At 43.8% G+C, this 25,988-nt stretch overlaps 1 protein-coding gene across 3 annotated transcripts in view; it reads right to left on the bottom strand.

The window, feature by feature from the left end:
- Positions 1-4,611: 4,611 nt before the first annotated feature.
- LOC146204827 (SUN domain-containing ossification factor-like) overlaps positions 4,612-25,988 on the bottom strand; it is a 109,352-nt gene continuing 87,975 nt past the window's right edge. For 2 of the 3 annotated variants that reach the window (XM_084589537.1, XM_084589538.1), the window contains exons 14-17: positions 24,224-24,328; positions 17,128-17,380; positions 6,423-6,493; positions 4,612-5,272 (exon numbers count right to left, since the gene is read on the bottom strand). In XM_084589537.1, coding sequence (XP_084445663.1) covers positions 4,859-5,272; positions 6,423-6,493; positions 17,128-17,380; positions 24,224-24,328 — 843 coding nt within the window. In that variant the 3' untranslated portion in view covers positions 4,612-4,858. Of the gene's footprint in view, positions 5,273-6,185; positions 6,337-6,422; positions 6,494-17,127; positions 17,381-24,223; positions 24,329-25,988 lie in introns of those variants that run through there. The other variant, XM_084589539.1, reaches the window with a different exon arrangement.

Raw genomic sequence — 25,988 nt, 5'->3', positions numbered from 1 at the left:
TGAGCTGGAAAAGAATTTTCTTTTAGCAATTTTTAGCAGTGCTATGAAAATGGCACGCCTTCAGTATGAACTTCAGCACAAGTGCGTTTCCACGTAAGATCGAACAAAGCATGGTCAGGCGACCTTTTATATTAAAAATTATATATGCCTGATGACTGTAAGGAAGACATCTGCAATTTGTTTTGCTGCCAAGAATTTTTTCGAGGCACGGGGAATTAATAACGAAGAGAAATAGCTTCTTTGCTGTTTTGGCCAACTTTGGTTATGAATTGCACAAAATACATTAATGTTATGTAGCTGAACATTTTCTGACTAAATATGTGCATGTTTTTATTTCTATTCAGTTAATTTTCACTTTTCTGGGTAGTCTAGATGTTTTTATAAGATTTCTCACAATAGACTTCTTGCAAAAATCGTGAAGTAGGCTTTCCCACGCTGTTTCCTGCCCCAAACATGGCGTCACTCCGCCAGAAAAATGGCGATAGAGAGCTAAAATTGCATGTTTCTGCTACATAGATTCATATAGTGGTGATAGGGGGATTATGTGAATATGTTCTGATGGATAAATCATACGAATTATGGCCATCAAAACGTTACTGCTCTGCCATTAGTGGGGAACGCAGCATAGAGATTAAGCAGACAACATTTATGAAAGGGGTCTATCGGCCCAGGAAACGAAATTTTACCTAGTCTCTAGACCTTTATCTCAAAAAAGGTTTATGGTAGAGCTGCAGTAATTCCACACTGTTTTCAGCATGCTTCTCAAACTGCCAAATCTCATATTGACATAGCATTTCAACACAGAGATTGTGCCAATTTCAAGAAAATGGCGAACAAAGAAAATTTCTGAGGACACAGAGGTTGTTTAATGTACCTCTCACCAGAGGTATGCCCATGAATCTTTGCTCACAATGCTGTTGCCAAATTTTGGGGGGAATGGGGCTTTCTTACTCTAAAAATTAGTTTTCATAACTAAAATAAGATGTGGGTTCCTGAAATAAGTAAATGTGGTGAATACTTACATTTGATTGCAATATGACCATGTGTGGCTATTGTGAGAGCGATGCCAATCACAGAGCAGTACTTAAGTTTTTCACACTTTTCGTCAGTTTCATTGTGAAACCAACAAATCGTACATCAAAGGAGATCTGTGTGTTTACTTGCTACAATTGGCTAGAATTTTTAACTAGTTAGCACAAGACTAAGTTCAATGTGCTGTGACTGCAGGAAAATTGGGGGACACTTTAGTTTTACTTTTAAGGGTGCGACAGAATAGTGTTAGCGGTTCCCGTTTGTGGATCCTCTTGTAGATCCTCATTCAAGTACATGCACTTTTTTATTTGCATAATCACTCTCCTCAAATTGTGCCACTGTTATTTCGCACATATTCATTAGCATTCAATTGTGATTTGTCCAATTGTGTGAAAACCCACTGCGGTGGGGCAGGGGTTAGGGTGCTCGATTACTGTGCCCAAGGATGCGGAATCGAATCCCGGCCATGGTGGCTGCTCTTCGATGGAGGTGAAAAGCTGGGCAGTTGTATGCTGTGCAATGTCAGTGCACGTTAAAAAACTCCAGTAGGTCGAAATTTCCGGAGTCCTCCACAACGGTGTCTATCATAGCCCGAGTCGCTTTGAAATTTTAACCTCACAAACCAAACCAAACCAATTATGTGAAATACCACCAGACATATTTACCTCTGTAGTTCCTGCTTTAACCAAGACGGGTGGATGTGTCTGTGTAACCTAGGAGTTGCGTGCTTTACTCGTCACCTGATACTTTTGGAAGGTTCGATTCCTAGCTCACTTTTCACACCTCAGGACATAAAACGTGATATATGGCCTCCCAGACTGGGCTTCAAGGCAAGATTGCTAAACTAGTCTAAATCTTTGTGTCGGAAAATCTTTGAAGTCATGTACAAGCATTATGAATGCTGCTACACCAATGGACCACGTAGCAGCACTAAACCCTTCATTCTGCGCATACTGATCACTGCAGGACTGTATGCCGGCACGGGCACTGTTTTAGTGAGTTAACACTTAGACCCCCACTTCCACATTTTGCCGATGTTTTTCTAGTCATTATCATGAGCGTGCAGGCGGCATGGCTAGGCACCGATTGGTCAGTGGCTTGTGTCATATCGTGAGACTACATGCCGTGGCCAAATTGACAGGAGCTGCCAAATCGGTCAGCTCTTTTGAGATGGGAATTGGACCCATGGATCCCAAATCAGACATGCTATTCTTAGGCCGTCCAGGCATATTCATAGAGCTTTATATCTATGTCTGGTAGTCTTTCACATGATGTAGATTATGCCTGTATGCCAAGTATGTGCAACCCGAAACCAAAGTGCTAGGCAGACCACTTGGCAGTCATCATTTTAATGATCTCGAAGAAAAATTCTGCTGTGAGCTTTATTCAAACCTTGTGCTATTCATAACATAATCAATTGGGTGAAAATGCTTTTTTCTAGAATGTATTCCTTGTATGTTTTCAGGCTTGCATACAATTCATTGTGCAGCTTTTTATCTGTAATGTCCAATAGTGCTGCATGCAGTGCTGCTCGGGTGCATGCCTAGGTAGAATAAAAAGGGGCCATTGGAATATGTCTTTATTCGTTTCCATTTCTATGAGTCTTCATGCTAATCTGGTCCAAGAACCTTATCAAAAGCTATACCTGGCTAGTCTGTTTCTGGAACATGGTGTTAGCATCTTGTTTCTCACAGCTGAACAGTGCATGCAGTTGGTTTCAAATAATGGCAGTTAAGCCCCTGTATAAAAGCAAGATTGGCAGGCTACCTTTTAGGCATGTCAAATATGCAGACATTTTTAAAGAATGCAGCTTTGCTAAATATGAAAATTTCATAAACGTCTCATGTCGGTGGTGACTTGCCATCATACGCTTTTTGCACTGTAAATGAAGCAAGCTCATTTGCCACTGATCAGATAGCTTTCTGTTCAGAGTTAAGAGAATAACAGAAGAATTGCAACAGGCCATGTTATTCATCTGCTGCAGTTTAAATTCAGTCAGACTTAAAAGGAAATGGCTGTTAGTTGTGACGGAAACATCAAAATGGTGGTCGTTTGAAACGTTGTGCCATTAATACCAAAATGGATTTTTTTTTTTTATTTCAAGAAATGGTATTTCTTAGCGTAAAGCATAAACCCTATAAAATGTTTCTTTCATATAGCGATCTTTATTATGCTTATTTGTGTTGTGTGGAAATGCGGCTATTTTAAGGTGTGTCAGAGCATAAAGAAACAGCTCCAAAATAGTAACTATATATATAGCAAAATGTCACACTCACAAAATCACTCAAAATCTATTTTCATCCCTTCATCATCTGTATCTCATCCCTTCTGTATCTGTGCTGCTATCCAACAATCCCAAAAAATGCCTTATACAAGGTTGGCTTAAACTGCAACCGAAGCGCTAAACACCAGCTGTACTTGTCATGAGCCAAAAATTAATACTATCTGCTTATCGCGAGCCTGGTTCATTTGAGTCCACTGAGGGGTTAATGCACTTATCGAAAATATAACCGCTATTTCAAAGTGTGTTTGTGTTGCGAATGAGTTGCAGTATTGCTTTTTTAGTTAGCAATGAGCAGCAAAACTTAAACTGACGATGTGATCTCGTGAATTATGCCACTACCTGCTTTGCGGGTATGGGAAATACAGCTATACCGAACCGAAGTTTTCTCAAGAAAAAGTGTGTCTTGCGGTATCGAACTGAAGTTCTCAAACGATGTGCAAAACGTGTAAAATTGCTTTGGGTTGGAGGTACAGCCTTTGTGAAAATTGGAGTGGTTGTAGCATCTGTAGAAGCTCTAACCTACATGTGGGAAGGTCAATGAGCCACGAAGCAAACCCTCCGAAGGCTTCTGTATAAAGGGTGTGCATTGGAGCATTGCTGGTGCTGCCCCCCTCTTTTTATTTTGCATCTTGCTCAACAGTTAATGGTGCAGTTTCCCCGGAGTATTCCAAAGGCAGGATCCACGGACAAGTTTAATTCGTTCAGCCTAAGCATGCAGCTGGTAGTGGAGAGGTGCACAGTTGTGTGACCTGTATTGTGCATGTCTTCTCCGGGCTGCAAGGAGAGCAAGCTTTTTGTAGTTTCTGCATTCTAAAAACTTTTCTGAGCACCTATAGGCAGGCAGTTTGTATTGGACAACTAGGTGCCCACTCCAATGATATGCTCTCTCTCACTTGAAGTTAGGCATAAGTGACAAGAGCTGCCATCTTCACTATTGCAGATGGTCCTACCCTTTGGTATCGCTCCGAAATTTGTAAAGGTTACTGCTTTAAACTATATATATATAGATAACATGGTGAGGTTGATTATAACAAAACTAAACTGCGCAAAAAAATATTCAAGACATTTTGAATGCTTTCTCAAATGTAGCATTCTTCTGCTTTTGACTCGTTTGTAATCAGTAAGCCTTGTGCTGTGGAGTGCACGGGAACTTGTGCAGCTTGCATTTATTTACTAAGGGCAGTTCCAATTGCACAAGTTAGGGTAATAGTGTGTAGAGCATCTAGCTATTATTAATTTCCTTTTCTTACAGAGTGAAGTGAATTTACACTTCATTCTTGCAGAAAGCCATGGCAATCAAGTGAACAGATTATTTAATAGCAGTCAAACAAGGTAAAAGCAATATGCACACAAGCACTTGTATACACACACACATACACACACACACACATTCGTGTCCAATGAAACTTCATTCCTAACACTTCGCTGTGACATAGCCTTAAAAAATAAATAAACCTGGCACACCAGTGCTTTAGTAGTGCACACATTTCCCACACCCATTGAATTTGCTCCAGTCCAGTTTCTCCCTCGCCTGTTATCTGACTAGACGGGGGTCTTTCCAGGTATCCTCAGGAACTTGATGAGCCCTAGATGATCGTCCTTTTCACAACAACTCTGGCCACTCCACCGTATGCAGTCAGCTGGCCGCAATGTGTTGGTCTTCAATGTTCCATTTTGCCCACTTTTGCTTTCTGTGCCCTTGGGTAGTTTGGAAGCACCCATTCCAATGCCCTTTGCTGCTGCTGCTACCACTGCTGTGTGTGCAGTGGCAGCTTTGGGCACTGGCGACGTGTTTCTTGGTGCACTTTGGCTGCTAAACAGAACGCCGGCGTTGCTCTCCAGAAAGCGAGACTCCTTCATTTGGCTGCCCGAGTCTGCCTTGGAGGAAGGGTAACATGGCAGCGAAGTCTTGCGTCGGGGTCCTTTGTGCTTCTTCTGCTTGTTCGTTTTCTTGGTCTGTAATAATAAACAGGTATGCCTATGTACATGAAGTTTAGACAGCGAGGGGGCCATACCCACTGTGGTCCATCCACACAGAGCACATGAGCAAAAAAAGGCGTCTTGAAGTACATGTACAAATAGTTACATCCATCAACTCATGTTTCTATATTTAAATAGTGGCAGCAACCCAAGCATACAGCCATGAACTGTGCTATGTAGTTCCCTATGAATTCTGCACAATTCAATGCTCGATAATTCGCTGCGCCTCTAACCAGTAAAGAAATCAATGCTTTCTGTGGGCATCTGTACCTCTGAATTATCCACTTTGGTTTAACTGTTTAGTACAGCGAAATTTTTTATGCATGTTAACTTGAATTACTTATCTCAACCCCTTCCTTGTCTTTTTGGCATTTTTTAACACGCATACCCACACTCCTATTTATCCACTTTAGCTCAGGCTTGCTTTCTTTACTGCTTTTACACATGGCAGCCTGCATTTGTTTCATGCTGAGATGCAATTCTTGTAAAAATATGAAGGTAGGTAAAACGAATTCATTTAGAAGTTAGTACTTCGATATCACTTATGCTAATAAGGAGAATTCTCTCCAGCACTACAAAAAAATTCTAGTGCATTTGCAAGAGTGTAAGCTAATATGTGTAGAAAAGAATCCACTAGGGTTGATGCTGGTTTTCAGTTCCACAGGCAAGTAGAACTGAAGATAATGTGTAGCAATAGGACTAAGATGCTTGAAGTCCAGTTCTTGCAGATTATAATGCAAGTACTTTAGCGACCTAAAACATGCATCTATCCATAAAAGGAGAATGCGACTCACTTTCAGGCAAGTGCATATTCTGCCTATCTTTCAAAGTAAGCAACACCCTGAGTTTATAAGAAAATTTTATTAGATATCACAGTTTTTTTTTTTTTTTTTTCGAGCAAAAAATGCAATAAATATGGCAGTTGTAAAAAGGAACATGACTAAGATCTTTAGTTTTTAAAGGCTTCGTGGATGGTGTGTGTGTTTTCAGCTGGTCTTTCATGTATAGTACTTTTGCTTTTTGCCCTTATGTTTCTTTGCCTGAAAAAAGTGTGAGAAAAGCAGAAGGCAGGTGAGGTTTAAGGTGGTCATAGAAGCAAATGAAAATGCACAAGTAGGCTCATTACCTTCTCCTTGGGGGACGGGGCTGCTTCCACAACTATGGGCACAGTGGGCTCCACAATAACCAAGCTCTTCTCTGTCGGGAGAAAGAATAAAGCAGCTTTGATGACAAATGTGTCTTGATCACTAAAGCAAATAAACCATGAAATATGACTACATACAGTACTGAGGTATACGTGTGGAACAAGTGTGAACTGAAACAGTTGCATCTGAAAATTCACAACCTGAAACTGTGCTCAAAGTAACGAAGTTCCAGCATAGATAAATTGCTTAAATGGTAAATGGCCCACAAACCAAAGTGAACACAACCACATTTCTCTGTTCAAACTCATCTTTTCATGGAATGGTGCATGCTAACATATTTCCAGGTCCCTTAGACGGCATCTGCTGATCACGCAACTTCTCCAAAAGCTTTGGCCACAGACTGACACACTACTAGACTCATTGCCACCAATATGAGCGCTATTGTTGGCTGGCTAATCACATTTCTGGCTGTTTGCCACCCATAATGGCAGCACTTTTGAAGTCAGCATTATCTGCTTGGATGCAGCAGTCCAGGAAGAATAAAGCATTAAGCAGCTCAGTATGGACAACAATGGCAGTTCTATACTGCCATATGCAGAGAGCTACTATGTGCTGCAGGCTTCCCATATAGAAGGATGAGTTCTCCATTTAATTCTTGAGGCCAAAAAAGCTGTCCCATAGCATTGAACAGGTTTTGTAACCACATGGCAGATCCTCCAATTTATAATAAAGCGTATCACAAAAAGTGGCAACAGCAGTTCTGTACTGAGTGATTGAACAAAAGCATGTTTATGCTGTAGGCCGAGGTCTCCATGGTGAAGTAATTCAGGTGGCTTGAAACACACTGTTAACCACACAACAACTGATAGTATCGCAAGTGGTTGGATGAAACAGGCAGCCTACAAGACTTGCCATGGTGATTACGTTTTCTGAAGATTTTCTCGTGCTCCAGGGCAGAAGTAAAAAAGGCTTGCTTCATTGTAAATTAATTGAAAGGCTGTTTAATCAAGAGCTACAAATGTGTATCACCAAACTACATAATGAAAACGTATTTAGTAAATTGCAATAAATTGTTTAGCCAATTCACACTTTCACATCTTGCAGCAGTTCATTCCGTTGCTTTTCTTTTTTTTTTTTTTTTTTCCTCAGCTACCCACTCCCATATTCTAAGGAAATATACTTGGTATTGTCTTCTGCAGCAGACAATGAAATAAATAGCACTATGCAAAAATTAAAAAAGAAAGTGGAGCATCATATGTTTTTACATCACCATTTGCAACTGTTGGATATCGAACCCGGACATTTCGAATTTCGGTTATATCGAACTCGCGGAATATCCCCTTGAAAATCCCAAGTGTAGGAAAGCTGCATCGTATATCGAACTCAATTTCACTGGTCGTTCAATATATCGAACTCCGCACCACGCATTGGACGGTGGGCCTCCTCCAAAGACTATCGCATCACCTCGGCCGTTTGCCGCGTGACGTTTTCAAGCCACGCGCGAAGGGAATGAGAGGACACAGCGCGGCGACGGCTGGTCTAGGGCAGCGCCGCGCCCTTCCCCCAAAGGCGTGCGCATCTGCGGTGATCGCTGCCGCGCTAGCACGTGACGTTTGCAAGTCGTGTGTGAAGGAACGATAGGGAACCAATGCAGCCATGGTATTCAGGAGAGGGGAAAATCGTGATAGAGTGAAGCGCAAGGGTCTTCGTCCGCAGCAGCACGCACTGCGCATGCGCGGACAAGCCAGCTCAGCCCGTGGCAGACGCTTCTCCAGTGTGTGTTGTGAATGCTCTGTGCACGGCGGCTGGCGTGCGATGAGCGTCTCGTGTCGTCGTGCTGAACGCGTGCAAGCTACAGCGGCCGCGGACGCTATATAACGGCAGATTTCTTTTTTTTTTTTGAGAGTTGTTTATTCCTACTGTCAAACGTATGCTATGGTGGCTGCGGAGGTTAAGAAGTGGCAATTTTTTTTTTTTTCTTTTGCGAGAGTTCTTGTCGGGCTGAACGTGCGGCGCAGCGTAAGCTATGGTGGCTGCAGACGTTAAGAAACGGCGGTTTTTTTTTTAAATTTTTTGCGAGAGTCTTCATTCTTGCATCTATGAATCAACGAAAGCACGCGGTCGACTGCGGTCATGCCACCGGCTTTTAGCATTGTTCGCTCCAAACGGCATTTGCAGCTATCATGCTTGCCAATGATTTTGTAGCAGTGGACTACGCCCGCCCCACCCCACCCCAAGCGCAGCACGATAAATCGAATCAGGCTTGTGCAATCAAGCCATCACGCGGACACTCTGCCAAGTTCGCTCCCTGCCACCGCAGGATCTATAAAAGGTGTAGCTAAAAGATAAACATGTCTTGGCGTTATCGCTGGGCAGCATCTTGGTGCGCTGCCAATAAATGAGCTGTGGATGCGACGGTCGAAGGTCGAAACAGGGAAGCGCGCTACCGAACGCTTTTTTTTTTTATTCTCTGGGGCAAAAATGGGGAGTGGGTTCATTATGCGAGTGGGTTGACTACGCGACAAATACCGTATCATTTTTCACCATTGCAAGTGGCGTTTCAAGCCGATTTCTGTATTTCGAATTATATATCGATATATCGAACTATTTCGCGATCCCTTTAGAGTTCGATATACCCGGGTTCAACTGTAGTACATCTATGCTAGACCCAACGTTGCAAGCCAATTCTTGCAACGAAGTAAGTAAGAATGCCCCTAGAATTATGGTTCAGAAGTATACTGAAAGCAAACGAATGGGAATTTTTCGAGTGAAACCTTTGTCTTGTCTGCCAGCCCCTGGATATCTCTACTGACATTTCCCGACACCTTGTGCAGACTAAGCATCTTCAGCATGCATTCTGTATCACATGGAATACAGTATCAATCACTTTTAACTGCACACAGCACAAGGAAATATAGTTGCCATTGTACACCTTAATAGTTTACAATTTGACCATGCAGTTATCACTTCCCTTCCCATGCTAATTTTCAACACGTTATATGACGAATTGATCGGTAAGCAAACTGCATAAGCAATGTAACCAGGCATTTGTCTTTCTATCCATTATGTTCCCACTGCACTAAGTACCTTATCCACATCAAATTGTAGAAAAGGAATTTCTTGCACAAATATGCCTACAGCCACTTTTGCAACATATTCTGTCAAGCTTCTTGCCTTTTGCAGTTTGAGAGAGCCATGAAATATGATGACGATGCATTCACCAGTCATGTTCTCAGCAGCTACAAGTTCCTCACACTAGTTCATTAAACAAGCATTGTACCGATGTTGCACTGCATTAGGCCGGCTAGCTTTTATCAACTTCAGTTTATACCGATTAGTTTATTTTTCAGGCTTAGTCCACCGTATCAAAGCTCCAATAACAAGCTGAAGATTGAAAGATCAGTATTCCATTCCTTACCCTGAAAAATGTGCAGCTCCTAATGAGCAGACATTTCAAAGAAGAAAAAAAAAAACACAATTAGGGACAGTCACCAAAAAAAGAGCACATGTGTTCCATGTGCCCTGGTGAATGCACCTTGCATAATTAGCATGTGCCTAACAACTGCGCTAGTATTCTATAAAAGTGTCCCATACTACAGAGCTCTTGCATGGTCAAATGCTGCCACAGGGAAGTTGCAAAAAGCCATTTCTTAAACCATTCATGTAAATACTGACGCATGCCAACAAAGAGGACAGGGTGGCTCACGCAACTTAGCCAAGGGGTGGACTAGGTCAAGGCAGAAATGGAAGCGGAACTGTAACTGGGGCCACATATGTATGAACTACATGGTGTAGTAAACACTGTGAGTGAGGAAAGCTCTGCCCTCATAGTATTGGCTGCATAGCTATAGAAAGCAGTCCCAAAGTATAAGGTCCAATTCTGTAACCTTCAAAAATTAGTTGTTTTTTTTCCCCTCTGTTCAAAAGAAAGTCCATGACATGTTAAAAAAGAAGAAAAGATTACATGATGCTGCACACACTAGTGCACCACATTGCCAGTGTCTTCAGCTTAGCAGGTCATAATGCGATCCTGCTCTTGACCCAGCCCACTGCTCACAGAAAAATAATGGGCAGCAACGCATCGACAGTAGCAAAGTTTGCATACACCACCAGTTTTGAAAACACCATATAAAGCAAGCCCAGGTAGAAATTTTAGTTAGTCAAGCTGGTTTATGAAGCAATTCCCAGTTGGTTCCAGCTGGAACCTACAAAGATTGTTCTATAAACCAGCTTGACTGGTTAGGATTTTCACGTGAGAGTGGCATGGCAATTCTTGGTAGTGATAGGCAGTCTGAGGATACTGAAATGCTGCAAAGTGAGTAGAAATGAGTGCACTGCTGCCCTCTCACATTTTTAGTCACAGTGCCTCGTGTACTGTGACTAAGCAAGCAGATGTTCAAGTGGTTCTTTTTATTTCACACACTTTTTTTTTTTTCATGCTTTTTAGATTTTGTTTTGAACATGATGGAGCTGACCCATACTAGGCAGCAAAACAAAAATGCTGCCATTAGATGTCTCCTTAGACTTAATACAGCTTCCGAATTAGATGGCATTTTCCAGATTTAGCACTTGAAAAATTAGTTATTAGTGCGAAAACACTCGTTATGCTCACCATCACTGACCGAGAATCTTATCTGATCTTATTTGTGCCATCGCGCTGAGTGGCTATACTGTTTTGTGAGGTTTCAACCATGCGGCCCCACATGAGTAATTCAAACTAAGTCCGGCATAGCGGCTGCAATGCAAGAGTCTCCCTGACAAGTTCTTGAAGTTCGCCACCAGCCAGTAAAGAGTGACGAAGCCTAAGACTGAAAATTGACTGACTATGACCTTTTGTAGTGTTTTCACGTTAAAAACAAAAGAGCCATCGGAGTAGACTGGGACCAGTTGGGTTCGAACCCAGGTTCAGCATCCAAGTGAGCCACCATGATGCATGCTCTCACTCATTATAACCACGTTTAAGTGAGCACCTTCGACGAGGTGCTCCTGGGCTGAACTACAAGTAGGGTTGAACTTCTGGCCTCCGAAATTAAGCATGCCTGTGAACCGCAGCTGATTGCGAAGGCTGTGGCTAAGCCACTACCATTTCACGTGGCAGCTCCCAGATGGCACCTCTAAGCCACTGATCACGCTTTGAAATTCTCCTCTGAGTTATTCAGCAAGGAAACGTGATCAGCGAATCGCAGGTTACTAAGGTACAGTAAAACTTCGTTAATTCGGACTTGGAGAGAAAAAAAATGTTATCCAAATTTTGAATTGCCGAATCGCCCCTCCACACTGCTAAAAACCAATCATGTCTGAATCAATGGTCACTTGTTGCCCTGGAAGAAAACCTGGGCATGATGATTTCCTTTTAAACAAAAGCTCTAAGACTGCACTTTTTAGAGCACAGCTCTAATGTGTCTGTTCGGCAGTTGAGCTAAGTCACCGTTACTGCCGTTTCCAGTGTTACCAAGCAAAACAAACTTCTCAAAAGACGACAAAGAAGGGCCACAAGCTCTGCACCGCTCACCCATGGCTCTTTTTCCGCTTCTTCTGAGAAATTATTTCACTCATGAGAAAAATACAGAGCTAATTGTAACTGCACACACATACATGCCAGCATCTCTCAAGTTCTTTGCCTCAATGTATCGTAAAAACGCTTGAATAGCTGCGCTCAAATTTCACATTACGGAGTATCATAATCATTATTAAAATTTTTTGCAGTTTCATCAAATGCTTTTGTCTGTACACGCTTTCAGGAACATCAATAAAGGGACTGCTTCATATTGGCAAAGTATTAGCGATGACTTTCGGTGCGCGATGCGAAAGGGCTGTAGCTTTTTTACATGTTGTGTCACACATGAGGAGGCTTCACTGCACAAATCACAAGCAGCATGTAAGCAGAGTTTTGGCATGCTGGAAGAATGGAAATGCCAGGCGGACGGAAGCAAAGGAGGTATTTATTGGTGCCACAAGCATTGTGTTTCCCTTGTTTCAATAACTTGCATGAGTAGACGGCCAGAAAATAGACAATTTTTTAGTGATCATAAGCTTGTGGACAGGAGGAGGAGGAAACAACTTTATTAAACGCATTACTCAGCATCAAGAATGTCCTGGGCCAGGGTCACCAAGGCCAACTGATCATTCAGCTGGTCAGATGCTAACCAAGTTGGGGGAGGAGGGTGTGGAAAGTGGGGTGATTGAATTGTGACAGGGCACAAAAGCATGCAATGTTCCAAGTTTGCATAGTGTTCGGAACAATTTGGGCATGCGGGGGAATGTCTGAATCGGTATAGAAAATATCTGGCAGGAGTAAGCAGTGTCTTTAGCTGTATGCGTCTAAGAATGCGTATGTGGCACTTGTATGGTAAATATCCTGATTTCGAATATTTTTTTTGGAAAAGTGTTCTGATCTGAAAGTATGAATAAAATGTCCAAGCTGAGCCAAACTGAGTCTGCATTATCAAGTCTCCTTGCTTACAACAGACTGAAGCTAGAAATCTATATTGCAGTCACACTTGGAGTTTGCACATGGATGCAAAGGCAGGAGGCAACAGTTTAAAAAAAGTGAACAGAATACTGGGAATCTGTGTCCAGCAAATGAAAGGTAAGTGGGAGGCATGAGAGTAAAAAGGGCATTTGGCACTTCAGTTCAACACAATAGAACTCTCAGCCAAACTCTATTGTCACAAGAAGCACAGCTTCTGTAGGTAAAAGAAGCCCCATTGTTTTTCAAGAACAGTCATAGAACTGTAGAAAGACACTTGTGTAATTGTGATTGTTCGGGATGAAGCAGACATCATTGCCAAAACAAATGAACAGATAAACTACCCAGGTGTGGCAACCTATAAGGATTCATTGACCGTTCTACATTTTCAATCCATTCATTGCTCTGGCAAAGGTCTGAGTAGTTTAATGATGCAGCCACGGTTCTCAAGAATCCTCTCCCTTCCCCCCCCCCCCCCCAAAAAAAAAGAAAAGGAAAAATTCGAACACTGCCTCATCACCTTCGCAGCCAAAGGCAAGACTGTGCTCGAGTAAAAAGTGGCAAAAGCTATCGTCCACATGTGTATTCGCTACTTTCTCATATGTGGTTGGTCATTTTCTGCCGTCCCCTTATGCTTCCGTCACGCTATAGACACACCTAAGAGAATAGAATATAAATAATGGATTCCTTTAAAATACAGCCCCAGGTGCAGCTACTTCAACGGCAATGCACAGGGCAAAGCGATTCAAGCGATGATTTCTGCAATAATTTCAAAGTGCAATTTTCGAATAAGCCACACAAAGTATGAGAGGAGGTCTCATTTACGCCATCTTTCAGGAGGTTACTGAAACAGTCTGAAAGGTGTGACCCACTGGTAGGTCGTCTGTTGTTACCCTCGGGTGCTGCGTACAGGGATCAGAACTTTGAAATGGGGCAACGCAGCAAACATATTAACCTATGCTGCCTTTTTGTACAGTCCTAAGAGGGGCAGGGCAGGAAACGATGACATGACAGTAAATGCTAAGAGTGTCCCCAAAATTTTATCTTGGTTGGTACAAGCCATGAGAGAGCAACGAAAATAATGTGGGAAGATGAGGAATTGAAAGCAAAAATGACAAGTCACTGTGCCATTACTCATGCACCCATAAAGCACTGCATATATCCTTTTTTACCTATTAAAAGGCTGCCACACTATCCGTAATGAACAGTCATTAATTTCAGTGTCTGCATCAGGTGCTTGCAAAGTGCTAGGGTACATTTAGCATATTATGGAGCATAGACACCTAATTTTTGGATGCATGTTTTATTCTCACGGATCACCAAGGGTGGAAGCAGGCTCGAGCATTTTAGAGCAGCTTTGGAGCAATAGAATGAGAGTTCCAGAGCACTCAAATTACGTTCCGGAGTATGTTTCTAATAATGGCAATTTTCACTTCCTAACATACAAAAAAATCCAATTTGATTGATTCCTATTCAAAGTTCAATGCTTTGCTGACTATGCACGCATCTCTGACAAAGACTTGAAAAAAAAAACCCAAAACATGTACAGATCATTAAATCAATACAACTGACCTGAGCAACAATATGGAACAGACTGCATGCAGCAAACGGAATGCTTGCTTCTACACTTTATAACTAACATCAACTTTAACTAAAAGCTTTTCACCATTTTGGCTTGACATATTCAAAGGCAGAGTCTACCACTCTAATGCGCTCAAGCACTGCCACTAGACTGAAGTTCACATCGATGAACAGCACACTTCTGTTCTCTATCTTGTGCATATCCTTCCTGATCCTAGGCCTGTATTGATAAATCTCTGGGCTCAGTAATGCCGTCAGGGAGGATAGATGGCACTGATAAGTAGCCTCTTCCTCCTATTATTACTATTATATTACACAGGGGTGGAAGCAGGCTCGATCATTTTGGAGAAGCTCAGGAAACAGTAGTAAAGTCATTATGGTACAGCTCATCATCATCATCTCCTTCTTCCTCCACCAGATTCTTTACTTCACAGCCTTCTGCCAATGGCTGCTCACATTACTGCTTGAGCTATGCTGGAGCTTCCTTAATTTCAACATGCTGGCAATAGGCACTGTATGGCTTTCTAACACTCTTGAGAACACAGTGATTGCCACCTAAGTGGTGCCACACCCACTGCAGTTCAAGTGTGCTTTTGTCCGGCGTAGGCATGGAAGGCTCAATACGCAAAGTACTTGCTTGCTTTCACAGCAGAACCATTACAACAATTTGTGTAGTTCGTTGCAGCTGGACATGTTTATGAGCGGCTCGTGGTGGTTTGCGAATGTCTGCTTTGCTCACTGCTCTCACTTCTCTGACCACCAATGAGTCAAAAGGCTGGAAGAAAGTGCTATGTTACTTTTACAGAGCATACCGACAAAGATGCCAATAACAATATAACTTGGTAGCATTTCCGAAAGTCATTGTATAGGATAACTTTTGGATTTTTATAAACCAAGGCAACAGCTCGCTGCGCTCCAAAACATGCCATAGTGAAGGGCTCTGGATTAATATCGACCACCTGCATGGGACTTCCTAACAGGCACTAAAATCTCAATACAGATATATCGAACCTGGATACATACAATCATTACTCATATAAAATTGTCAGGATATTCCAAGCAAATGCATAGCAGCGGTTGTGTTTATTGTACCCCAATTCAATTGAACGTTCAATATATCAAAACTGCAAGTGCGGCTTTTTCCCAACGACACTCCTGCAACCACTTTTCACACATGAAGCCAAGTCAGCTGTGCAGTCTATGGCACCTGGTGGGAGCGCTGCCATTGTAAACCTCATGGCAAGGTAAACGTGGGGTGTGTGCTTGAGGGTTGCCATCAGTATAGCATGCTTATTTTCAAAGTGACACTGCTATCATGCATGAAAGCAGGTGTTCGGTGTATTGGATGTCCTAAATTGAGGCAGCTAGCTCTCATGAGACCTTCTCTGTTGCTGGAGGCAACGCAGACATCAACTGTGCTACAAGCTTAATTGAGATATAATGGCATTTATAGTGTACCGGTAACAAAATTAGGCCTGTTATGATCGGTGGTGGCTTCTCCTAAGGCACCATCTACTACAACTTCAATAAAAAGTGAGTTAGGCCTAGTGACACTCAGCTAGTAGTGTCTGTATACAGCTAGTAGTAGCTGTATACTAGCAAGCAGCACGTTGCTACAAAAAGTACACCACTAGCATAGGTAAACCATTTCACACTTCTGCAGTAGAGATAACGTATCAAATTATCGGCATATATATATCTAGTTCATGGTGCCCTTCTAGTTCGATATATCCAAGTTTGGATATCATCATCATCATCAGCCTGACTATACCCACTGCAGGGCAAAGGCCTCTCCAACATCCAAACACATACATCCAAACTCAAGTGGTCAAGGGGTCAAGTGGATGCAGCTAGCACAGGACCGGATTAATTGGAGAAATATGTTCTCCAATTAACCCGGTCCTGTGCTAGCTGCATCCACTTGAGTTTGGATGCATGTGGGCGAAATGCAGCTGCTACAGCGAGGGTAAAATCCACTCTTTGAGACTGGCAACCAAACCTATCACCATTATAGCACTTCACCACAGAGAAAACTTATTAGGATACATTGCATGTTTGATATATTTAGGCCAAAAGTAAACTTCTACTTTGCTGTAATAAATACTGTTCCTAACCTGTTGGCATGAAATATAGAGCAGTCCATTCCAAGAAAAAAAACTTCCTTGAAATCCTTCTCTTTTTTTGAAAACCAGTCCCAGAAAGAATGGGGCTGCATGAGTAAGGCCCCAGGCAATTTTGCCACTTAACCTAGCGATGTATGCATAAATAAATCTAACACAATCATATATATACACGCACATACGACGGTATGTTGGGAAACTTTATGTCACTAAGAGTATGAGATCTGCCATGAGCAAATAACTGTTGCCTTCAGACTTCCAATGAAGGAATGCCATCTGTAAATGGGACTAGCACCCTTCCCTGCTCCACTTCCTCATCAAAAGAGTTGCCCTAGACCTGCCTCTGAAAAAAACAAGATCAGCCCGGAACAATTAAACCTTTTCTCCTGTAATTCTGAACAACCTGGTTCTGTGAATTTAGGCCACAAGTTGTGCAAAACCAACTGCCTTTACATATCACACAGACAATATGCTTTTTGCACAGGTATGCAGACTAGGGGCAAAAGTAGCACATACTTGTGTCTGTGCCTTCGTTGCTTGACTTCTGCTTCTTCTCGGCCACAGTGAGAAGCTCTTCAATGCGCTCCTCATGGCCCACAGAGGCAGTTCGCCGCTTGAGCACTAGGCGGCCAGGGATGAGGGGCCGTGGTGCACTCTCCTGCTGCACCAGCGGGGCATGTGGTGCATTCACACGACGAAGGCACAGCGAGAATACCGTTGCCAGGATGATGGCCTCAATCAAGATTAGGCACACATGGTTTTCAAACACCTGCATGGATGAGCAGATATTACCACAATTGATTCATTAATGACTCTGGTGTTCTTCAGTTCATACTGAAATTTCAGTACAAAATATGAGCACTGAAGAAAAAAATACAAGGTAAAGACAGAGCAAAATTTCTAATGGGATACTGTCAAACCTCATTATAATGAACACAGGTATAGCGAGTCATTGGATAAAATGAATTAAAAGCAAGGTATGGTTGGTCCAGGCTTTATTTCTATGGGAGTTATACCTGTACAGCAAAACGAAAATTTCAATTAATTCTCGATCAGAGTTGTAACAAAACAATTTTTTGTATTCACAAGGCTCAAAATGTATAACCAAGGTAAAAAGAAGAAAATAATATCTTGATCGTCTGAATCCCCCATAGCAGAAGTGTGCTTGAATTGCCCACACACTCTCAAGCTGCGCAGTCTAGATAGAGGCAGTGATGTTAATTAGCATCAAAGGTAGGCAGGTATAGAATGGCGTGTGACTGAACCCTCACTTTGCCATGCCATGAACCCCTGCCACCACTTCAGCCTACCCACAAGCTGCACTTCCAAACTTTGTTCACTTCATCAACTCTGTCGCGTTGAATGGCAACGCATAATTGCAAAGCAGTTTTGCTTGAGATGAAACTCAAGACTGTAGGGTGGCCAGGGAGTCAGCTGGTGCAGAAAAAGGACTTTGCTGAAGACTTCGTTGTTGCACCTTGCATTCTATGAGCAACCTTGAACATAAGGCAGAAGATTGAAGGCGCCCACTCTATAGGTGCCGTATGTGTCGTTAAAAATAATTGTAACGTGCTAAGCCATGTCAACATGTCAGCTGACACTTCTGAATGTTACATTTAAGGACTTCGTATCTGCTGATGGCAAGAGAAGATGACGATCAGGTGATTCCGCAAGACAATGTAAGTACAGTCGAACCTCGATATATCGAACAGCGCAGTGATTGCAAAATAGTTCGATATAGCCGGAATTCGATATACAAAATCACGTAGAAAACGCGTCAAAAACTAGTACAAATCAATCAATGAACCAATCGCGGCACAGTGGCGCAATAAATACTCACTTGAAGTACTCAAACAAAGTATTTATTCCTTTGGCTTAAAGTACTGCAGCAGCGTAGCTTGCTTCAAATTGGCAACCGCGTGCTTAACCACGGCGTCCTCAACGTAGTCTAAACGGTCCACAAGCGATAGTCCAGCGCCTTCTATTGCGCCGCAGTAGCGGCGTACAAGGTCCAAAGCAGCTACAGCCTCAGTTGCAGTCGGGAGCGGGGCAGCGCTTACGGGATCAACCTCAGCAGCGTCTTCGTTTGGCCGCTCAGCAGTAACTTCCGCCGCAATCTCTACATCTGTCAACTCCGCCACTGTTCCAGTGCTGTCATCACCGCCAACGAAGTCATCAATGCACATGCTGTGTGGCTCAGCACCGACAAAGCGCTCCAACTGGCTCCAGGTTTCTTCGAGCTGGCATTCTTCCTCTGTGCCGTCGTCCAACGCTGATTCTTCAGTTGCTTGCTCGGAAGCTTCTTCAATGCGGCTTACAAAACCCGCATGCCGAAAGCACTGAACTACTGTCGACTGCTTGACGCTCTCCCACGAGGCTTTCAGCATTTGAATGGCACCCAAAAGGTCTATCTTTAGCTCTTGGCCCATCCGCAGCTTGAGAAGCAAAATGTCGATCAGCCGACGTTTATAAATGGATTTGAAAGCGCGAATAATGCCCTGGTCCAATGGTTGCAGCTTCGATGTCGTGTTCGGCGGCAAAAACTTAATTTCAGTGTTGCTCAGCTGGACATCAGTGTGGTGTGCTGTGCAATTGTCAACGATGAGGCAAACCGTCCGGCCTTGACGCGCCAGCGCAGAGTCCCATGCCTTCAATCATTTTTGGAATATCTCCCGAGTCATCCACTATTTCTTGTTCCATGCGTATGTCACCGAAACACTGGGGCAGTTGCGCATGCATCTCGGGATTTGGAACTTGCCTATGACAAGTGGCCGCAGCTTCGTGCTGCCGTCCATATTCACAGCCAACAGAACTGTAATACGAGCCTTGCCTTGCTTGCCGCCGTGGCACTTGTCTCCGCGCGTGTCGAGCGTTTGTCGCGGAAGCATTTGCCAGAACAGGCCCGTCTCGTCAGCATTGACTATCTGATTGGGCTCATACTTGATGAGAATCTTAGGCCACTCTTCTTCAAGCCACTTCTTGATCTCGCCTTCATTGGCGTCCTCACTTTCCCCCCGAGACTGTCTTCCCGACAATGTTAAAGCGGGCCTTAAAACGTTGCAGCCAACCGCTGCTGGCATTGAAGTTCTCGGCACCGAGAATGAACGCAAAGTTCTTGGCCTTCTGTTGTATCATCGGTCCCGATACAGGAATATTCCGGGCCCTTGCGTCGATGAACCATTTGTGCAGCGCCTTCTCAACGTCTTCAAAGGCAGCTTTGCGCACCCGCCGCGCGCCTGAGTGCTGGTTTTAACGCGGTAGCGTTAAGGAGCTCGTGTCGCAGAAAAGCCGGTGCCGTCTGCGTCGTTGGCCGTGAGCGATAAATCCCGGCATGCACTTCATAAATATAAAGCAACTTCCAAGATAGGCTGGGTTGGAATCGAACCAGGGTCTCCGGAGTGTGAGACGGAGACGCTACCACTTAGCCACGAGTTCGATGCTTGAAAGCGGTACAAAGGCGCTTCTAGTGAATGTGGTGTTGCCTTAGAAACGTGCCGTAGAACGTTATACTGTGGTGTATATCGGTAATTATGAGCATGTTACTTACAGAAGTCGCAGTTACATGAGTAGCGAAGTATGTTTCTGCTACATTTCTTCTGCGCTCTGAGCACATGCAGAGCCATCTTGCGGCAAACACAGAAGAACCCCTCCTCGCAATGTGTGGCGCTGCCCCGACACGTGGCACGCCACTCGCCCCTGACGTACCCTGACGTTTCGCCGTGCACCCTCACGGGTTGTAGACTCAAGCGTCTTTCCTTTCTTTAGATCACTATCTTCGCTCACCCCCTTGGGGCCGCGCGGGTACCGGTGCGAGGATGCCCCAATACCCTTGCGTTTAATAAGTTTTCTCGCTCTCTCCCCTTCCAACATCCAGTGTGCGTCACTCGAACAGTGGTGTTTAGGCGACGCGGCTCCTCTTTCCGCTCACAGCGCGATTGCTAGGTGCAGCGTCTGATGCCGGACGCCTCTGACGTGATCGCTGCGCCGTAGCGCTTCTGCTGGGAAAGCGTCCCCTGCGATGTGTACAGAGCTGCTTCCGAGGAATCATGCTTCTGCGTGGTGCTCCCAAGTGAGATAGAGGACGATCCCATCAAGGCGTCAGCTTCATGATCGCGTCTGCCTTCATGGCGCGTCGCTGCCCGGCTTTCTCCTTCCGAGACTCCGAGTTCTTTGGTTCGTTCCGCTAGCTCAGGCGCACGTTTCGTTGCCGCGCCGAACGCTGCGTTGCTCGGCGCTCACCGCGTGATTCGTGAATGCAAAGTCCGACGCGGGGCGCCTCATCAGTGACTGCTGCGCCATAGCGCATTGTCTTACACTCCTTGGCAGGTCAACGGGTGTTGTATTGCAGGGCCTTGCGCGCTCGCTCTTGAGACTCGTGTGATGGAAGCGGCGCCGTCTACCAGTGCCGGTAGCGCTGGGCGGTGCGAACGAGGTGCAATAACGCTATCGCGTTCCACTCTTGAAGGCGAAGCTTAAGCGTCCTCCAAATTTTTGTTCCGCCTTGGCCTTTATGTCACTCTTGTTTTTCAGCAGAGTGCTCAAAGTGCTCCTCGGTATGCTGAAAGCTTCGGCGACGGTTGACTTTTTTTCACCATTTTCAACGCGGCGGATCACTTCCAATTTCGCAGCAAATGTCAGGGTCGTCCGCTTCTTCGCGTTTGCAGCCATCGCAACACCGACCACGCCGTGACAGGCCTAGGCCACCTAGGCTGCCTAGGCCACACACGATAACGACTGGCGCAGCACAAGTGGCGGCGCCGAGACGCAGTTAGTCGTTGACAAACTAAATCAGGCTAGCCACCCTAGCCCGGCCAAGCCGCCGCGTGCATACGCCGCTACGTTCAAATGGCGCCCTCGGCGCGACCGATGTATGCAGCGATCGTGCGCAGCAGTCAGGAACGCCCATCGCGCCGCCGCTATCTTCGAGGGAGTTGAGGGAAAGCTCGCCTCCTGTCAACAGAGTGCACATGGTTTGGGGTGGCGGAGTTCGATTTATCCATTTGGCAACCGACGCCGTTCGAAATAAAAAATTAAAAATGCATGCGATTTTCCGCGTGATATAGAAAGTGTTCGATATAATCAATAATTCGATATATCCGTGTTCGATATATCGAGGTTCGACTGTAGTGATGATGATGGTAACCGGAAAGTGAACTGGCCAGGAAATTGAAGGGGTTGCCTAGAAAAGGTGCCTGTGGCCTGACATCAAGAAAGCACTGTGTTTTATTGATTTTGTCAAGAATTTTGTCCTCTCAAATACTGTCATGTGTCATCAAATGAAGATCACGTAATTGTTTAAGTTAACCAGTTTGTGTCCAGGGCCAGCTTCCCTATTTGTATGTTCATTTTTGCTCTCCAAGAGAGAATGAAATGTGAGATTTGGCATGTTTATACTAAGCTTTGAACTCAAACCTTGTGTGTTCTCCCATCTTTGCGTTCCCCATCTTAGAGGCACCCTTTGCTTAGGTTTATCAGCAGACTTGTTTGCAGGAATTTGTGTGCATACATTTAAGATGATCATTGAATATAATGAATGTTAATTCAAAATCAAACTTGATTACAATGAGGTTTGGCTGCACAATAAAGCCTCGACAATTCAATGGCAGTTAGCTTAAAATTCAAGGTAACCTCATATATTCAATCCTGGTCACCGCACTCACGTGCACCGAGCTTTGAGTCACCGAATTTTATCGAGATGAGCAATCATGTTCTGCAAATGTCAAAACCTTGCTGGTTACGATGCGGCAACCATAACAAGTCCAAACAAGCTCCTGCTGTAGGAGGAGTAAGCCATTAAACCCTGACCACAGCTATGCCGAGTACCATCGTAACTACTCCAAAGTGCTGTATGCGGTCGGACAACATTTTGCGCTTGCATTTTTCATTTTGCTTCATTTTTAGAAGGTTCAAAAATCGTGTTTTTAATTCTAACATTTCATGAGACCTGACAGGTTTTCAGCAAACAGGGTTCGACTGTACTGACTAGTTCCCATTTCACAATACTGGAGAATGAAAGCAAAAGTGAAAGCATAGAGACACATAACATCCTTCAAAGAATATAACGCCATTTATGAGTTTAGTGGATGGAAAGCCATAAGCAGGAAAATGCACAAGTGAATAAGTGAATAGCCACAACCAACCAATGGTAATAACATCACAAACAATGGCACACAAGCAGAAGCAAACAGGAAAACTTTTTACAACCGTGGATGCAACAAATATAATGCAGCATCTGAGTACGTAGTCACAGGTGGCTATCTGAAGATACTAGTACAATATATCAAGCTGTAGGATCAAATAAAAATTTGATACAATGGAATATTGTTAATTCAAATTTGCTTAATTCAAACTTCCAGTTTATTCCTATCAATGCTTGACCCTCATCAACATCATGTGTATTAAGCAAAGTCAGATTAGGCTCCTCTTCATTCAAGCTCTGCATAATTCAAACAATCTATAGTCCCACCGAATTGAAATTGCTGAGATTTGACTACAACAAGAAATATTTTATACACATTCATAATCTCAAACACTCATGTAGAGCAAGTTTTTCCACATTACCTAATTATTTTTGTCAGGACCTGGAATAAATAACCTCACATACAGTAATACAGTACAGAAATTTGGATAATTTGAACTAGAAGTGTGGTCCTGGCTGACGCTAACGCAAGTCTACGGCGCTGGACGTTCGTTAATTCAGACACAGGACAGGCTTGCTCCAATTAATTCGACCAGAAGAAGCCAGTGATCACTGAACTAGATCTCCCAGAACCTAAAATGCACAGAACAGTGATGCATGCACGCATACTTCCTTTACGTCATGACAAGCGCAGAGGCGATCAGAACTTTCCCATTTCCTAAATAAAGCTTTGTTGCATAGTTTTATTTTCAGTTCCTGAACTTTATGTCATCCTGTGGCTGCGACCGGTGCACACATCGGCCAGTCACGCTGTTTCAAATGCTACTTGATGCGTCTTATTCTTATTCTGGGATGGCTCCAAGCTGTTCTAACACCTACACATGTATCACTCGCGCCCATCCATATGCCAGCTCCAGTATGCTGAACCTGCTTGTTGGTCACGCAGTTTCACCACACTGCACGCTTCACCGCAATGCTTCACTGCGTGGACAGTGCGGTGAAGCATCCTCAAAACGCAACCGAGCCATTACTGCTACTGAGTCACATTGCGAGAAGGGCAGCGAAGGCCTTTCAATTTTGAAGCAATTCTTCAATATTCCAGACAGTGTGCGCAAAGCGAACTACATGACGAAATCGGGAAAAACAGTCGGTCTCACTTGGGGGAAAAGCAGTCGTTCTCACCTCAAATGCAGCCAACTGCCATGCAAGTGTTATCAGATAAAATTACTGTGATGCAAATGGTTTTCGGCACCTTTTTTTAGGCCCATTCAATAATTCGAGCTCTCTGTTAATTTGGACATTTCTTTTTTTTTGGTCCCTCAAAGGCTGAATTTATAAGATTTTACTGTTAGTTACAAAAGCAGTCTCAGTTGCATAAACTGTTTGTTCAGTTCCTTAGCTTTTTGTTATGAAACAAGTAGCATAACACCAATGAATATTATCTGTAATGTGAGAATGTGGAAGAATCCATACCTGCTTGCTCATCATCTGGCGCTCTGCAAGCAAAGTGTTCACTACTTCAGTCAGGTTGTCCAGTTGCTGCTGGAGCTGCACCAGAGTCTCCTGTTGACGGAGGTCCTGAATACACCAGGCGAAAAGAAAAATGGAGGTAAGAGATGCACACTGCTCGTTTTCCTGTTTCATGATGCAGGTGACAAACAGCTGCCCTATGCAGCATTATCTTAACTTCTCTGGCCAAAATCAGAACAATCGCTGCTCAAAGGGTGGGGTTTAGCACATGTTTACTCTGAGTTGCCGGACCAAATGTCTCGCCAAAAGCCTGGAAGAACCACAGGGGGAGGAGGACAGCTTTGAACATCCCATACGCAAAAGCCAGGAGAGCTGTTAAGAACTTCCTTCACACATTTGCAATGTGTCACCTCTAGCACAAAATCACAAAACAAAGTCCTTTTTGGCAAGTGTAATTTAAATTTACCACTGCCTCATATAAATACAGCAAAACCTCACTGATACGCTTTTAAAATATGAGGGAAAAAACGTATTATCCAGGAAAACATATAATTCACACTGTCTGACCTTGAAAATTTTAACTGCATAAAAGTGTAGATTAGCATTAATAGACATCAAAGTATGCACAGCTCCTTTTTCATCTCTCACAGAATTCAGTCTGCGTTTGCTTTATCCTAAGTGCAAAAGAGATTTAGTAACAAATCTGGTTTGTAGAAGGCAATGACGAGCAGAGACCACTTCCTTGGCCGATTCCGGATGCTTCAGCTCCTTACACAAGCAGTATGTGGAGAAGACATCACTGGCTTACAGTCACCGTGTTTTTGCTCATGGTGTGTCCCCCAGACCTGGCCCGCTCGTATGCAAGCACATAGTTTTAGTTATTGAATGGTTCACCCCTATGCCCCTAAGGCACCACAAAAAAGCCACAGTGTTTCTCCTCATGAACTCATGTTTCTGCAAGAACGGGCACCTTGTATGTTGGCTCATTGGATTTCTATGATGCTTTGCCCCCTTTGCATCTAGTCACTGCAGGAAAGCAACTGTGGCGAGTGAGCATTGCTGATCAGTTTTTCATGTCGGTAGCGCTCGTTATCACATGTCCAGTTGATCGCAAACCATATTATACGATCACAATTTGTCAAAATTTTGAACTTAGTAACCACGAAAATCGTGTTATCCGAGAATGTATAAAACAGGAGAAAAATAGTGTAACTCTAGGGGAGACTTTTTACTGCCCGCGATTTTGAGCGTATGAGATGGGAAATTGTATGAACTGGAAATGTAGCAATGAGGTTCTACTCACGTTTAAGCAACTGAAACAGGCACCTGCAAATTTGCACATGTATGGCTGGGTGTATGTGTACAATCAAAATACTACCTGCCATGCCGTGACTTTTGCATCCTTTTTTTTTTAAAGTGTAGGTGCTTCATTCAAAGTCATTCATCTGTGCATGCGCCTGTTTCACCTGCACCTTGCCACAGCTGCACCGCATGCACACTCCTTTGGCTCGCCGCAGGCCAAACCGCAAATGACATCAGCCTCGCAATCACGCGACCACAACCTGTGTTGTGTGCTCTTCTGCCTCATCACTAGTTTAAATCGTTGCTTTCGCCACCACGTGACAGTTGTTTAAAGAGGATATATAAGCTGCTTAACTGCAGCTCATTTCCTCAGTCTAGCATTGAATGATGCAGTGCCTGAGCCGTCAATAGCCAAGAGCTTACGCTAGTTAGCTAGATTCAGCCAGGTTGAAGCCCACCAATATTT

The sequence above is a fragment of the Amblyomma maculatum genome, chromosome 1 (assembly GCF_055883805.1).
Source record: "Amblyomma maculatum isolate TAMU_Amacu chromosome 1, ASM5588380v1, whole genome shotgun sequence".
NCBI classification, from domain to species: domain Eukaryota; kingdom Metazoa; phylum Arthropoda; class Arachnida; order Ixodida; family Ixodidae; genus Amblyomma; species Amblyomma maculatum.
This window is presented reverse-complemented; position numbering and strand designations above follow the sequence as displayed.